The sequence below is a fragment of the Lytechinus pictus genome, chromosome 5 (assembly GCF_037042905.1).
Source record: "Lytechinus pictus isolate F3 Inbred chromosome 5, Lp3.0, whole genome shotgun sequence".
Taxonomy (NCBI): Eukaryota; Metazoa; Echinodermata; class Echinoidea; order Temnopleuroida; family Toxopneustidae; genus Lytechinus; species Lytechinus pictus.
Genome location: NC_087249.1, coordinates 12,982,726 through 12,995,882, shown reverse-complemented (window position 1 = coordinate 12,995,882; position 13,157 = coordinate 12,982,726). Strand labels below are relative to the sequence as shown.

The 13,157-nt window shown below is 36.2% G+C and overlaps 1 protein-coding gene across 1 annotated transcript in view; it reads left to right on the top strand.

The window, feature by feature from the left end:
• LOC129262406 (dynein axonemal assembly factor 4-like) overlaps nt 1–13,157 on the top strand; it is a 21,956-nt gene extending 8,799 nt beyond the window's left edge. Inside the window, exons 4-10 of the mRNA XM_054900520.2 lie at nt 1,395–1,512; nt 2,078–2,262; nt 4,109–4,209; nt 6,044–6,124; nt 6,662–6,734; nt 8,137–8,242; nt 10,405–13,157. Coding sequence (XP_054756495.2) covers nt 1,395–1,512; nt 2,078–2,262; nt 4,109–4,209; nt 6,044–6,124; nt 6,662–6,734; nt 8,137–8,242; nt 10,405–10,508 — 768 coding nt within the window. The 3' untranslated portion in view covers nt 10,509–13,157. The remainder of the gene's footprint in view (nt 1–1,394; nt 1,513–2,077; nt 2,263–4,108; nt 4,210–6,043; nt 6,125–6,661; nt 6,735–8,136; nt 8,243–10,404) is intronic.

The window sequence follows — 13,157 nt, the reverse complement described above, 5'->3', positions numbered from 1 at the left end:
TAACTTTGACGTGAACCTCATCATTGTATGCATATTGTGTATGTAGTTAATTGTCGCCCATTTACCCGACCTTTGCGAATGCAGTCAGTTCTTGAATTTTTGTTTCTAACGTGCTTCAGAGCTTTGTGTTCAAATTTCACGAAACATACTTTCATCAAAATTTACCTTTTTTTAAAAACGATTTAAAAGGGCGAGGGGGGAAACAAATTAATCTACTACACTTAAAATGTTGGGCAACATACTGTCCACTGTGTTGGGTAATGTATGTTGGTAAAAATATATATATTCTGGGCAATTATCCAATTGAGCAAATTTATTACCCAATTATTAGTTTTTATCACCCAAATTTGGACAGATTTTTAACCAATAATTGTGTGGACAGTATGTTGCCCAGTGATGGTTAAAAATTTCATCAAAATCGGATGTAAAATAAGAAAGTTTTGATATTTTAAGGTTTTCTTAATTTCACAAAACAGTTATATGCACATCCTGGTTGGTATGCAAATGAGGAGACTGATGACTTCATCCACTCACTATTTCTTTTGTATTTTATTATGTGAAATATGAAAACTTCTAATTTTCTCCTCGTTGTCAAGTGAAACAACGATTTAATTCCACCCTGAACATGTGGAATTAACATTGTTTAATACTATATGGCTCAGTCAAGATGGTCCTTATTGTCGAATCTGTAAAAAATGAAATATTGTATAATTCAAACAATAAAAAACAAAAGAAATAGTGAGTGAGGAACATCATCGACTGTCTCATTTGCATGCAACTGAGTTGTGTATATCACTGTTTTGTGAAAAATAAGTGGAATTTAAAAATGTCATAACTTTCTTATTTTACATCCGATTTTGATGAAATTTTCAGCATTATGCTAGTTTGATTTTTCTCTATTTATTCAAATCAACATTTTTCTGGGGTGGACTTGACCTTTAAGAGTGTATATTGAAGTCTCAGAAGGTAGTTCTGTAAGAAAATATGACCCTGAATACATTAAATTTGGATTCATTATGACTGGCAGTGATGCAAAACCAAAAGCAAAGTGTGTCTAATGTTGAAGGTATTCAGTATTATTGTTAAGTTGTTGTGTTTTCATGGTTGTATATGTTTGGGGGAGGGGCTCAAAGGCCGGGCTGCTGAAAGTTATATGCGCACTAATACGCTCATTATAATCATTGCGTATCTTTGAGTCGAGACAAGTAGTAGTCATATGGCTTTCTTAAAATTTTGGTAGGTGGGCCTAAAAAAAAACTTGAGAGTCAAAGTGGTCCTCGAGAAAAAAAGGTTGAGAAGCGTAGACCAACTGGTTGTAGATGAACTAGGAGTAGACCATGTGGGATGGGACCAAACGGAAAGTATTTACCATGATATTGTTTTAATTTGGACAGCTTGAGAATGCAGAGAAGGAGAAGATTTATGAGACAAAGCAGGCTGAGATCAAACAAGCGACAGAGGAGATTGAGGAATTCAAGAGGAAACACCAACAGAGTGGTGATCCTACTCACAGTGAGTTGTTGTCAAGTACATGTATGCTACAACACTACATGTACCTTTGTGGATTTGGGCCTTTGAGATTCGCTATATCAATATTACAGACAATAGATTAGCATATATAGCCTCTTTGAAGTGAGAAATTGAAGATGAAAAGCACTTGTGTTTCTACTTGGTTACATAATTTGCAGTGTTAATGTATACAGTAATAAATTAGTTTTTATCATTCAAGTGGGCCTATACAGATCTGCCAAGTAGACTAGTACTTGTTTCCAGTAATTATTACTGGAAAAAGAGAAAGAATACTGGTTGTTCTATGCAAATTACTGATTTCCAAAGTTTCAGTGTTGTCCTATGGTATTTCTGTGAAAAAACTGATGTTCTTATCAGAATACTGATTCTCAGCCTTTAAAATACTGAAATGTTCTTGATCAGGTTAGCATCTCTGCCTGTATTATGAGACTTACACTACTCAGAATGCTGCATTGTGGGTCAGGAATAGATTCATATTTCAGTAGATGAGGACTTCACTTAGGCTGCTAGTTCATAGTTGCTTTGAATGACTGCTTTCATTCCACAGGACACGATGATGGCGACGATGAGCACGAAGAAGACGACGAGGAGATCACTCATTCACCTGAAGATAAGAAAGCTATGATAGACAAGCTGCCACCACCGAGAACCCGTCAGAACATCCCCGTCACGTTTACACCCCGTGTCTTCCCCACTCCGATGAGAGAATCCAGAGTACACGAAGAAGATGAGGTGTGTGGGATTAAGTGTGAAGGATGGTCTATTGAAGGGCAAGTTCACCCTGACAAAAATTTTATTGTAAAATAGCAGAAAAAAATGATTAAAAATTTTGGTGAAAATCCATCAAAGGTTGAGAAAGTTATTAGAATTGTAATTTGTGACATAATATACAAGCAGCTGCCTCATATGTTATGTAATATAAAATGCATAAATTTCGATTTTCAATGGTTCATGATGACTAAAAATTTTCTTCTTTCATGAACAGGTGTGATATAGTTGTCTGTTGATAACCTAAATCCCATTTTCATTTTATAAAGAAAATAATGTTTCATTGATTGTTTAAAAATTCACGATACCTGTGAGGCTGGTCGTATGTGACGTCACAAATCAAACAATTAAAGTTCTAATAACTGTTTGAATCTTGGATGGATTTTGCTCAAACCTTCACCAATATCTTTTATCACTTTTCTGCTATTTAAAAAAAGTAAACTTTTGTCAGGGTGAACTTCCCCTATAAGACCTACCAAGGGAAACAGAAAAAGTGGCCACTGGCGACAGATAGTCTTTTTGGACAGGTTCTATAACACATAGTCTATGGCAGACAGTTCTGATGGCGACTAAAGACAGATATTATTGTATACTAATATCCATTATTAACAGGGAAACAGTTTCACAGGTGCTGGGGGTGATTTAGCCCCCGAAATGCTCAAAAGAGCCCTGGGGCATTTGCATTAAACTTTTGTCATAAAAAAAAACTCTGGTAAACAAAATGATGCCTTTGACACTTCACATGTTGAAATCTCTTTTTTTAAAAATGCAAGAGTTTTTTCTTTTGTGCAACAAGTCCCTGGAAACCAAAAAAAAAGGAAATCCCCACTCATTGCAATGTTAAAGCTTATCTATTATCATCTATATAGAGTGTTCTAGCGATGCATTAAAAACGCATATTTTGGTCGGCATCAATTGCCCGTGCAGTATCAGAGCATATCCCTAAAAAGGACCGAAATCCGTCGAATATCCCATAGGCTCCTGTACAAAATTTGGTATTGAATATGAGAGCTTATTCAACAGTTTAGGGCGCGTGTGCGAATGCGTGAAATATACAACACGTACAATAATAAATGAAAGCAATGCGATGCGCAGCATAGAGCACAACTACGCTCCATGACGTCATAATGAACTACATGCAAGTCGCAAGCGACCAAAATTTATCCTATGAAGTGATAATGGAATAAAGTGATAAGTGATATGATTTGTTAAATCAAATTTCTCCCTCTTTTTTTTTTGGGGGGGGGGGATAGATGATAATAATTATATTGGATGGCGTTATTTCATGAAATACCAGAAATATTCCACTCATTAGGGCCAATACTCCACTCATCTGCGATTCGTGGAATATTTTCCCAAACTCTTGGAATATTTCTTGTATTCCATTCTCAGCCATCCAATATAATATAAATGTTGCAGATTTAGGCGGTAAGTTGTGAAAAGTAGCCGCTGAAAAAAATAAAAGATAAAAAATTTGAAGCAAAAGAAAAACTCTTAGTAGAGTCATGGGATTTACTAACTAGTAAATCTGAAGTGGTTCTGAGTCATTTCATGAATTGTTAGTTATTACTTGACAATTGAGTATATAAATATAAGAACAACCCAAATATATATATCTCATGACCGAATGGAGTTAAATATAGGATATTTTCGCTTTTACATGAACCTATCTTGTGCATAATTCATATCCCAGAATTTCATCCAAAAGTGTCCTAAATGAATAAAAAACATAACCAATTTTTTGCCAAAGAATGTGGCATAAAATATGTTTTATGAAATCAAGTTTTATTTGTCTTTGCTATCCATACAGTGGTTGAGGAAACAAGCCGAAGCAAGACGAATGCCAGAGATCGATGATGAAGATCTTTCTCCAGAACAGAGGGATCCATTCTGGTTAAAAGATAAAGGAGAGTAAGTATTGCCCTCCCCCCCCCCCCCTCTTACATCCTCAGTAAGAACTTTATCAGAATATCATTCCATCTTTCTTTTTTTATGAATTCAGATTTCTATTATTCTCGATGTTTTACACCAGATATAATATACAAATGGTGCATGCACATGAGTTCATTATACGATCTATCCTCATTTGAGTTGAGGCTCTGTTTAATCCATAACGGCTTCGTGCAATGGAGTGGACACAGCCTCAACGAGAGTCGATAGGTCGCATAATGGACGAATGAAGACATGCATCACTTGGTTTATACTACTCTTCTAGAATGTTATTTGAAGAAAAAAATAAAAGGAAAAAAAGGATGGAATTAGCATATACTTGCCTTTGTCTGGCAACTTGTTATCTTTGACCACATGATTATTTTCCCCATGTATGAAAGCAGTTGTTTTATACTTTTGTGACTCACTTTGATTCATAATTAATCTAAGTGCGCACAGTCAACCTTCTCGATGCGCTTACTTTGATGGGCGCAAACACACACACATGCTCAGTGATACACACTGAGGGAGAGAGCTCACAGTGCAATGGAAAAATAAAAAATGCACAGCCGCCGTGCAATGGAAATCAAAATTTGCATGCAGCACAAAATGGATCAAATATTGAATGGCTTTCAACCAATCAAATGACAAGAATCTTTGTAAGAGTTGTATAATAGTCAAAGGTACAGAACAGCCAAGAAAGCCCGGCCTAGTTAGGGTTAAGAATGACTGGTGAATATTTCGTACGCACTAAATAATCACCAATGAACATTTCAGTGTATACCATTTACCACAAGACAGAATTACCAGTCATTCTTAAAGCCTCTTTTAACTTACAAACAGCTCTATGAAATACCCCCTGGTGTTTGTTAGAGAGGTCATAGGTGACAGGTCAGGTCAGAAAGTAACAGGCCATTTGAAATATAAATTTGCTTGTATTGAAAGTTTATGAAGGTACTTTGTCAAAAGCCAGAACCAGTCTTTCGCATGGGAATCCAGGAAACGTCCTTCCCATTTCCGACCCTACATTTTATCACAGACAAAACAATGAGCAATGCAGGAAAGCTGCTATTGAAAGAGGCATAGTACCTTTATAGCAGGATTCCTGCTAAAAGACATGGCACAGACCTTTGACAAGGTACCTGGTGGGTGTTTCATAAAGCTGTTCGTAAGATATGAATGACTTTACACACGACTGGTAACCATTTCTCATGCCAAGTGATATATCCCTATGTAAGATCATGTTCCAGTCGTTAGTAAAGTTGTGTGTAACTTTACGAACAGCTTTATGAAACACCCACCTGCTATATATCATAATTAGGGCATTAGCATAAATTATACGCACAGGGTACCTTTGGAACAGTCCAGGGGGAAAATGCAAGGGGGCTAGGGGTGATTTTGTCCCCCGAAATGCTCAAAATAGCCCTGGAAACTTAAATAAGGGGCCTTAGAAAATCCCCATTCATGGCAATGTAAAGGTTATCCAATGTTGCAGATTTAGGCAGTAATTCGTCAAAATTTCTCCTGGAACAGTCCTACCATGCCTGATTCACAGTTTCAAAGGTAACTAGTGTGTGTAATTAATCTAATACCCGAACAAAATTATATATGTATTATTGTTATTTTATAAAATCTTCTTCGTCTCAAAACAATGACCAGTCAATGTAAAGTAGTCATTAGTACCAGTTATGAGCATATTTGTCTGTTAATAGCACAAAATAAATGACTGGTCATGTGATAGATTTCAGCCAATCATTGATTAGGATTCATATGACCATTTTAATGATAGTTCAATATATCTTTTTTTAACCCTCAGCTCATTCTTCAAGGGAGGTAACTTCCAGGCAGCCATCAATGCTTATAACACAGCAATCAGGTTGAATGGAAAAGTACCTGCGTATCCTTTTCATACTATCCCTGCACCCGCTGCCCCGGTGACTTTCATCTTCTTGTTTTTCTTTCTTCTAAACAATTAAAGTTTTTTAATCTACTTGGTTTGTCGTCACTTTGAGTGAAAAACAATAAATGGAATATTGTGGCCTAGTGGAATAGTCTTCAGACTTTGAAACAGAGGGTTGCGGGTCGAATCCCAGCCATTGCGTAATATCCTTTAGCAAGAAATTGCTCCACAATGTGTTGCACTCAACCCAGGTGAGGTAAATGGGTACAGGCAGGAAGTAATTCCTTAGAAAGCTGTGAGCACCGGAATCGTTACCAGCTTTATAGCTATGGTAATATAGGAGCACCTTGAGCACCTCACAAGGTGAATGTGTGCGCTATACAGATACCCTGTATTATTGTTATTATCATTATTATCACCTTCATCATCATCATCATTACTATTTCTTCTCCAAATAAAGACTTGCACAAGAAGACATGTTGTATTGTGAAGCCTCCATATTGAGCTTTATTTTCCTTGACTAGACTTGTTCAGTTTTTATTCAAACAGAGGAGCTTGCCATCTGAAACTGAGGAACTTCATTAAATGTGTTGAAGATTGCTCAAAGGTGAGGCTCACTGAAGGATTACAAATCCTTGTTCTTTCAGTAATGTTTTTAGTAACCAACCCATCTTACATATTAATTGGAAGTCCATTCCCCCCCCCCCCCCCAAATATAAAAGTAGATTTAGAGAAATAGAGAAAAATCAATCAAGTGTAATGCTGAGGATTTCATCAAAACCAGATGTGAAATTAGAAAGTTATGACATTTTTAATCTTTGCTTATTTTTTAAAAGACTGATCTGGACAACAAGGTGTTATGTAAATGAGAGACTCTATGATGTCACACTCTCACCATTTCTTTTGTATTTTATTGTATGAATTATACAATATTTCAATTTTTCGCAAATTCAACAGTAAGAATACTCTTCATCGAATCACATAAGCTTATAACATTGGCAAGAAAGAATCACACTTGTTTTACATTATAATTAGGAAAAGATAATAGAAAGAAGAAATAATAATTGGATGACATTGCTTCCCTCATTTTAATACCAATCAGGATGTCATTACTTATTATGCATTTGTTTTTTAATGAAATTTCTGTGTTATGTTTGTTTCCTTTTTTTTCCTTCTTTTCATTTGAATAATTTTTGTTGTTGTTGGGTAGACTTCCCCTTTAACCTGCTTTTAAACCACCTATCAACTGGCCCTCAAACCAACAGATTTACCAAAGGCTGATTTGATAGTGACACAACATTTGCTCCTACGACAATTGCTTCAGGCTTTATTTCTTCTTAGGGTTAGGATTAAGATTCCAATAGGGTTCTATGTTGGGTTTAGGGTGGGTTATAAGCGTTAAATCCATGGTTGAATTAAAAAATTTTATTAGTGTGTCAAATTTTTAACGGAGCAATTGTCGCTGGAGCAAATGTTATGGAACCGATTTGGTCATGGTTGTTGGGGGGGGGGGAGTTTCTATTGCTACGTTTAGATTCATTAGGATGTCATATTTGATCCTCGGTTTAAGAATGAACCAGATTTGGGGCGAGTGTAAGATTACCACCATGCTTATGATTCTTTCTTCTTCTTTTTTACTCTCTTATATTGTTTTTATGGCAAAAGGAGGATAAAAGATCTTCTGTTTTTATAACTATATTGTTGCAATTTTATTTAAAGTTCTGCGTGATGTGCAGTCTACTGATAAATAATGAATAAACAAGAGGTCTTATAGCTATAGTATAAGTGTGATTGAATATGATTTTGTCTCTTTCTCTCTCTCTCACTCTCTCTTGCGCTCCCTATTTGTGTAACATTGCTGTATGTAACTATCCACACATTTTTGTCTCTTTCTCTCACTCTATGTGTCTGTTTCTCTCTATGTCTCTCTCTCACTATATTTCTTTGTCTGCCTCTGTATAATATATATATATAACTGTCTTTCTTTTCTTGTTCCCTCTCTCTTACAGGCTATTGAATTACTTACTCCACCTGTACCAGCTAATGCCTCTTCTCGCCTCAGAGCTCATACAAGAAGGGGCACAGCATTCTGTGAACTAGAGCTCTACGCCGAAGGTATGCATCTATTCTTTATTTCTTTGTTTGTCTTCTTTAAACTGGGTAGCCCCATCAGTAGTAAGACACTGTTTTACTCGGACCCTGTACAACATAAAACAAAAAAATATACAAGCATATACATGTATGTACAATACAAACGGGAAAATACATAATCATAAACAAGATTGAATTTTCAGATTAAAATTGTCTCATAACCGAAAATCAGAATACATCTGTGATCTCAGAATATATCCGTGATCGTAGAATACCTCTGTGATCTCAGAATACATCAGCGATCTCAGAATACATCCGTGATCTCACAATTCATTCCTGATCTCAGAATACATCCGTGACCTCAGAATATATCCGTGATCTTAGAATACCTCCGTGATCTCAGAATACATCAGCGATCTCAGAATACATCCGTGATCTCAATTCATCCCTGATCTCAGAATACATCAGCGATCTCAGAATATATCAGTGATCTTAGAATACATCCGTGATCTCAGAATACATCAGCGATCTTAGAATACATCCGTGATCTCAGAATACATCAGCGATCTCAGAATACATCAGCGATCACATAATAGACCGTGATCTCAGAATACACCCCTGATCTCAGAATGCATCCGTGATCTCACAATTTATCCCTGATCTAAGAATAAATCAGCGATCTCAGAATATATCAGTGATCTTAGAATACATCCGTGATCTCAGAATACATCAGCGATCTTAGAATACATCCGTGATCTCAGAATACGTCAGCGATCTCAGAATACATCAGCGATCTCATAATAGATCAGTGATCTCACAATTCATCCCTGATCTCAGAATACATCTGTGATCTCTGAATACACCCCTGATCTCAGAATGCACCCCTGATCTCAGAATTCATCCCTGATCTCAGAATACACCCCTGATCTCAGAATGCATCCGTGATCTGACAATTTATCCCTGATCTCAGAATAAATCAGCGATCTGATAATAGATCTGTGATCTCAAAATACATCCCTGATCTCAGAATACACCCCTGATCTCACAATACATCCTTGATCTCAGAATACCTCCTTGATCTCAGAATACATCCTTGATCTCAGAATACATCCTTGATCTCAGAAAACATCTATGATCTCAGAATACATCCATGATCTCAGAATACATCTCTGATCTCAGAATACATCCTTGATCTCTTTAATACATCCTTGATCTCACAATACCCCCTTGATCTCAAAATACATCAATGATCTCAGAATAAATCCTTGATCTCAGAATACATCCGTGATCTCAGAAAACATCCATGATCTCTTTATCTCGGAATACATCCTTGATCTCGGAATACATCCATGATCTCAGAATACATCCATGATCTGAGAATACATCCGTGATCTCAGAATATATCCGTGATCTTAGAATACATCCGTGGTCTCAGAATACATCAGCGATCTTAGAATACATCGGTGATCTCAGAATACATCAGCGATCTCAGAATACATCAGCGATCACATAATAGACCGTGATCTCAGAATACATCCATGATCTCAGAATACATTCGTGATCTCAGAATATATCCGAGATCTTAGAATACATCCATGGTCTCAGAATTCATCAGCGATCTTAGAATACATCGGTGATCTCAGAATACATCAGCGATCACAGAATACATCAGCGATCACATAATAGACCGTGATCTCAGAATACACCCCTGATCTCAGAATGCATCCGTGATCTCACAATTTATCCCTGATCTAAGAATAAATCAGCAATCTAATAATAGATCTGTGATCTCAAAATACATCCCTGATCTTAGAATACATCCATGATCTTAGAATACACCCCTGATCTCAGAATACATCCATGATCTCAGAATTCATTCTTGATCTCAGAATACATCAGCGATCTCATAATATATTCGTGATCTCAGAATACATTTGTGAATTTAGAATACGTCCTTTATCTCTGAATACATTCATGATTTTTTTTGTTTTTGCTCCCCCTTTAACCTTTACTTGTTTGCCTTGAGTATCTCTAACGAGATGGATATGGCGCCTAATTGAGTGCATTATTATTATGATTTATTACTACATCAGTGATATCAGAATACATCCTTAATCTTAGAATTCATCCTTTATCTCAGAATACATCCTTGTTCTCAGAATACCTCAATATTTTGTTGATTTCAGGTCTTCAAGATTATGAAGCTGCTTTGAAGATAGAACCTAAGAATGAACAGCTCAGACAAGATGCAGAGAGAATCAGACATGTCATCCAGGGTACTATGACCTAGGGTAACCTTTGACCCAGACGAGAGGTCATGCTATTTATTGTTGATGCTGAGATGATCTGATGTGTCATCTAGGTTACGATGACATAAGCTAACCTTTGCCCGCAACAAGAGGTCATGCTATTTATTGTTGATTCAGTAGATCAGACATGTCATCTGGGATACTACGAACTAAGGTAACCTTTGACCCCAAAAAGAGGTCATGCTATTCATTCTTGATGCAGAGAGGTTGAAACGTGTCATCCAGGTTACGGTGACCTAAGCTAACCTTTGACCACAACAAGAGGTCATGCTATTTATTGCTGATACAGAGAGGATCGGACATGTATATCATCTAAGATACTACAACCTAAGGCAACCTTTGACCCAACAAGAGGTCATGCTATTCATTTTTGATGCAGAGGGGATCAAACATGTTGTCCAGGCTACTATGACCTAAGCTAACCTTTGACCACAACAAGAGGTCATGGCTATTTATTTTTGATGCAGAGAGGATCAAACATGTTGTCCAGGCTACTAGGACCTACATGTACATGTACATGTAAGGTAACCTTTGATCCAACAAGAGGTCATGTTATTTATTGTTAATGCATAGAGGATCAGACATGTCCAGGCTTCTATGACCTAAGCTTATCTGTGACCCAACAAGAGGTCATGCTTTTCATTATTGATGCAGTGAGGTTCGAACCTCTTTTCCAGGCTACTTTGACCTAGGGTAACCTTTTACCCCAATAAGATGCAGAGAGGATCAGACATTTCATCCAAGGTACAGTGGTCTTTATACCTCGGTGACATTTGTTCTACGGCGGCCGTAGGGCGAGTCAAAAACGGCCGTTTTATTCATTTTTATTCAAACCACCTATATGTAGCTGGTACACAAAATGTTAAAACGACTGTTTTTGACCCGCCGTGCGGCCGCCGTAGAACAAATGTGACCGAGGTATTACTGTTGTAAGCTACTGCAATATCTTGCATCTGATTGGATGAGAGAAAATTGGCCTGGTAAAATCACTTACAAAACCTTTTGTGAAACCTTCCCATGTTAAGAAAATGACTTTTACATACTCAATCCGGTTCTTGGTATGATCTTGCCCTGAATTGCCTTGTCTCTGTTTTTTTGCAAAGTGGCATGACCACTATCCTTTTTGTGATGCTGATTAAAAAAAAATATATATTCTACTTCAGTCAAGCTTGCTTTACCTACCACCTGTCTGTAAAACCAAAAGGTTTGGTTTCCCGTGGTGGGTTTCCCCATTAAAACAAGTACGGTAATACATGAACTTGTCCATTAGACTTTTTGTCTCTGTTTAATTGGAAGTCTTTATATACATGTTTAATATATCAGCATTTTGCTAGCTCTGGCCTTAAAATCAAGTAAAGCAAGTGAGATTTGACAGGTGCAATGTTTTGTGTAAGATTTGCATTAAAATGATATGCACTCTACTGAACATATCATGAAGTACTTGGAGAATGTGGCTACTTTTTTATTAACACTTGAGCGATATTTATTTTTTATTTCAGTACTGCTGGCAGTATAACAGATGTGTCTTTTCTTGTTGAATTATGTTTTCTTGTGCTCTACATTTGGGTGACTTATGTTGATTTATCTTGTTTCATCTAAAGATGAAGTGAATGTAAACTAGTACCAGAAATCTGATTGACCTCATTTTTTTTGGGGGGGGGGAGGGGGCAGTACTAGTTGACAGTGAATTGGACATCTTAATAGTTTACTAAAAATAAAATTTTTGTTTTCATTTTTGTCATCAGTGAAGTTACACAGGCAATTTTTTATAAGCGTTGCTTCTATATACTGTAAAGTCTTCCTGACAGAAACAGAACTTAAAGACGTTCAAGGACTTGTACAGAAATTCTTGTCTGTCTGTGAAACCTCGTTTTGCTGTTGTACAACTTTGTTCAATGGTAATTATTTACATATCTTCCACCTCCTAAGTATTATTCTTTGTCCCGCCAAAAGTGTATTATACAATGTCTATTGCAGAAAATATGAAAGAAGATGCTTTTTTATCATCTCTCAAAAATAATTCCATTCTTTTTATGAGATTAGTATCACTGTAATCCAAAATGCTGTATTTAAAGAAAATGGAAACATTTTGCTAACACTGATCATTCTTTTATCATTGTTTTCACCCATGTTATACCCATTTTTTTTCAAAGTATGAAGATGAATAGGAAACTAATTATCATTGCCAATTTAAAGAGCAAAAGAAAAATGTGCTCAAAGGAGGATTAAATAGTTCCAATATATTTCCTTGTGCCGAGTGTATCACTTTTATCAACTAGTCAGATATTAGTCTGATTTTTATTGAATTATTATATATTTGTATATTGTTCATATTATTTATTTCTAAAGTATACATGTATGTTTGTATATCTGAAAGTAGAATAGGAACTCATGAAGTTACAGAGTAAAGGAGTGATATGAATCAGTTAAGTCCTTTTTAGATTTTTTTCTGGATGAGACATTATTGGCAGATCTGGCATTAATCTATAGTTAGTATTTGGTTTATTGGATTCCGACTATTTCTTTTAAAATAAATTTTTGAATGTAGCGTTGGATTGTGCATGTAAATGACAGTGGTTTCCATTTGCAGTAGGTTCATTATTGTAGAGAAAAATCAAACAAATACACAA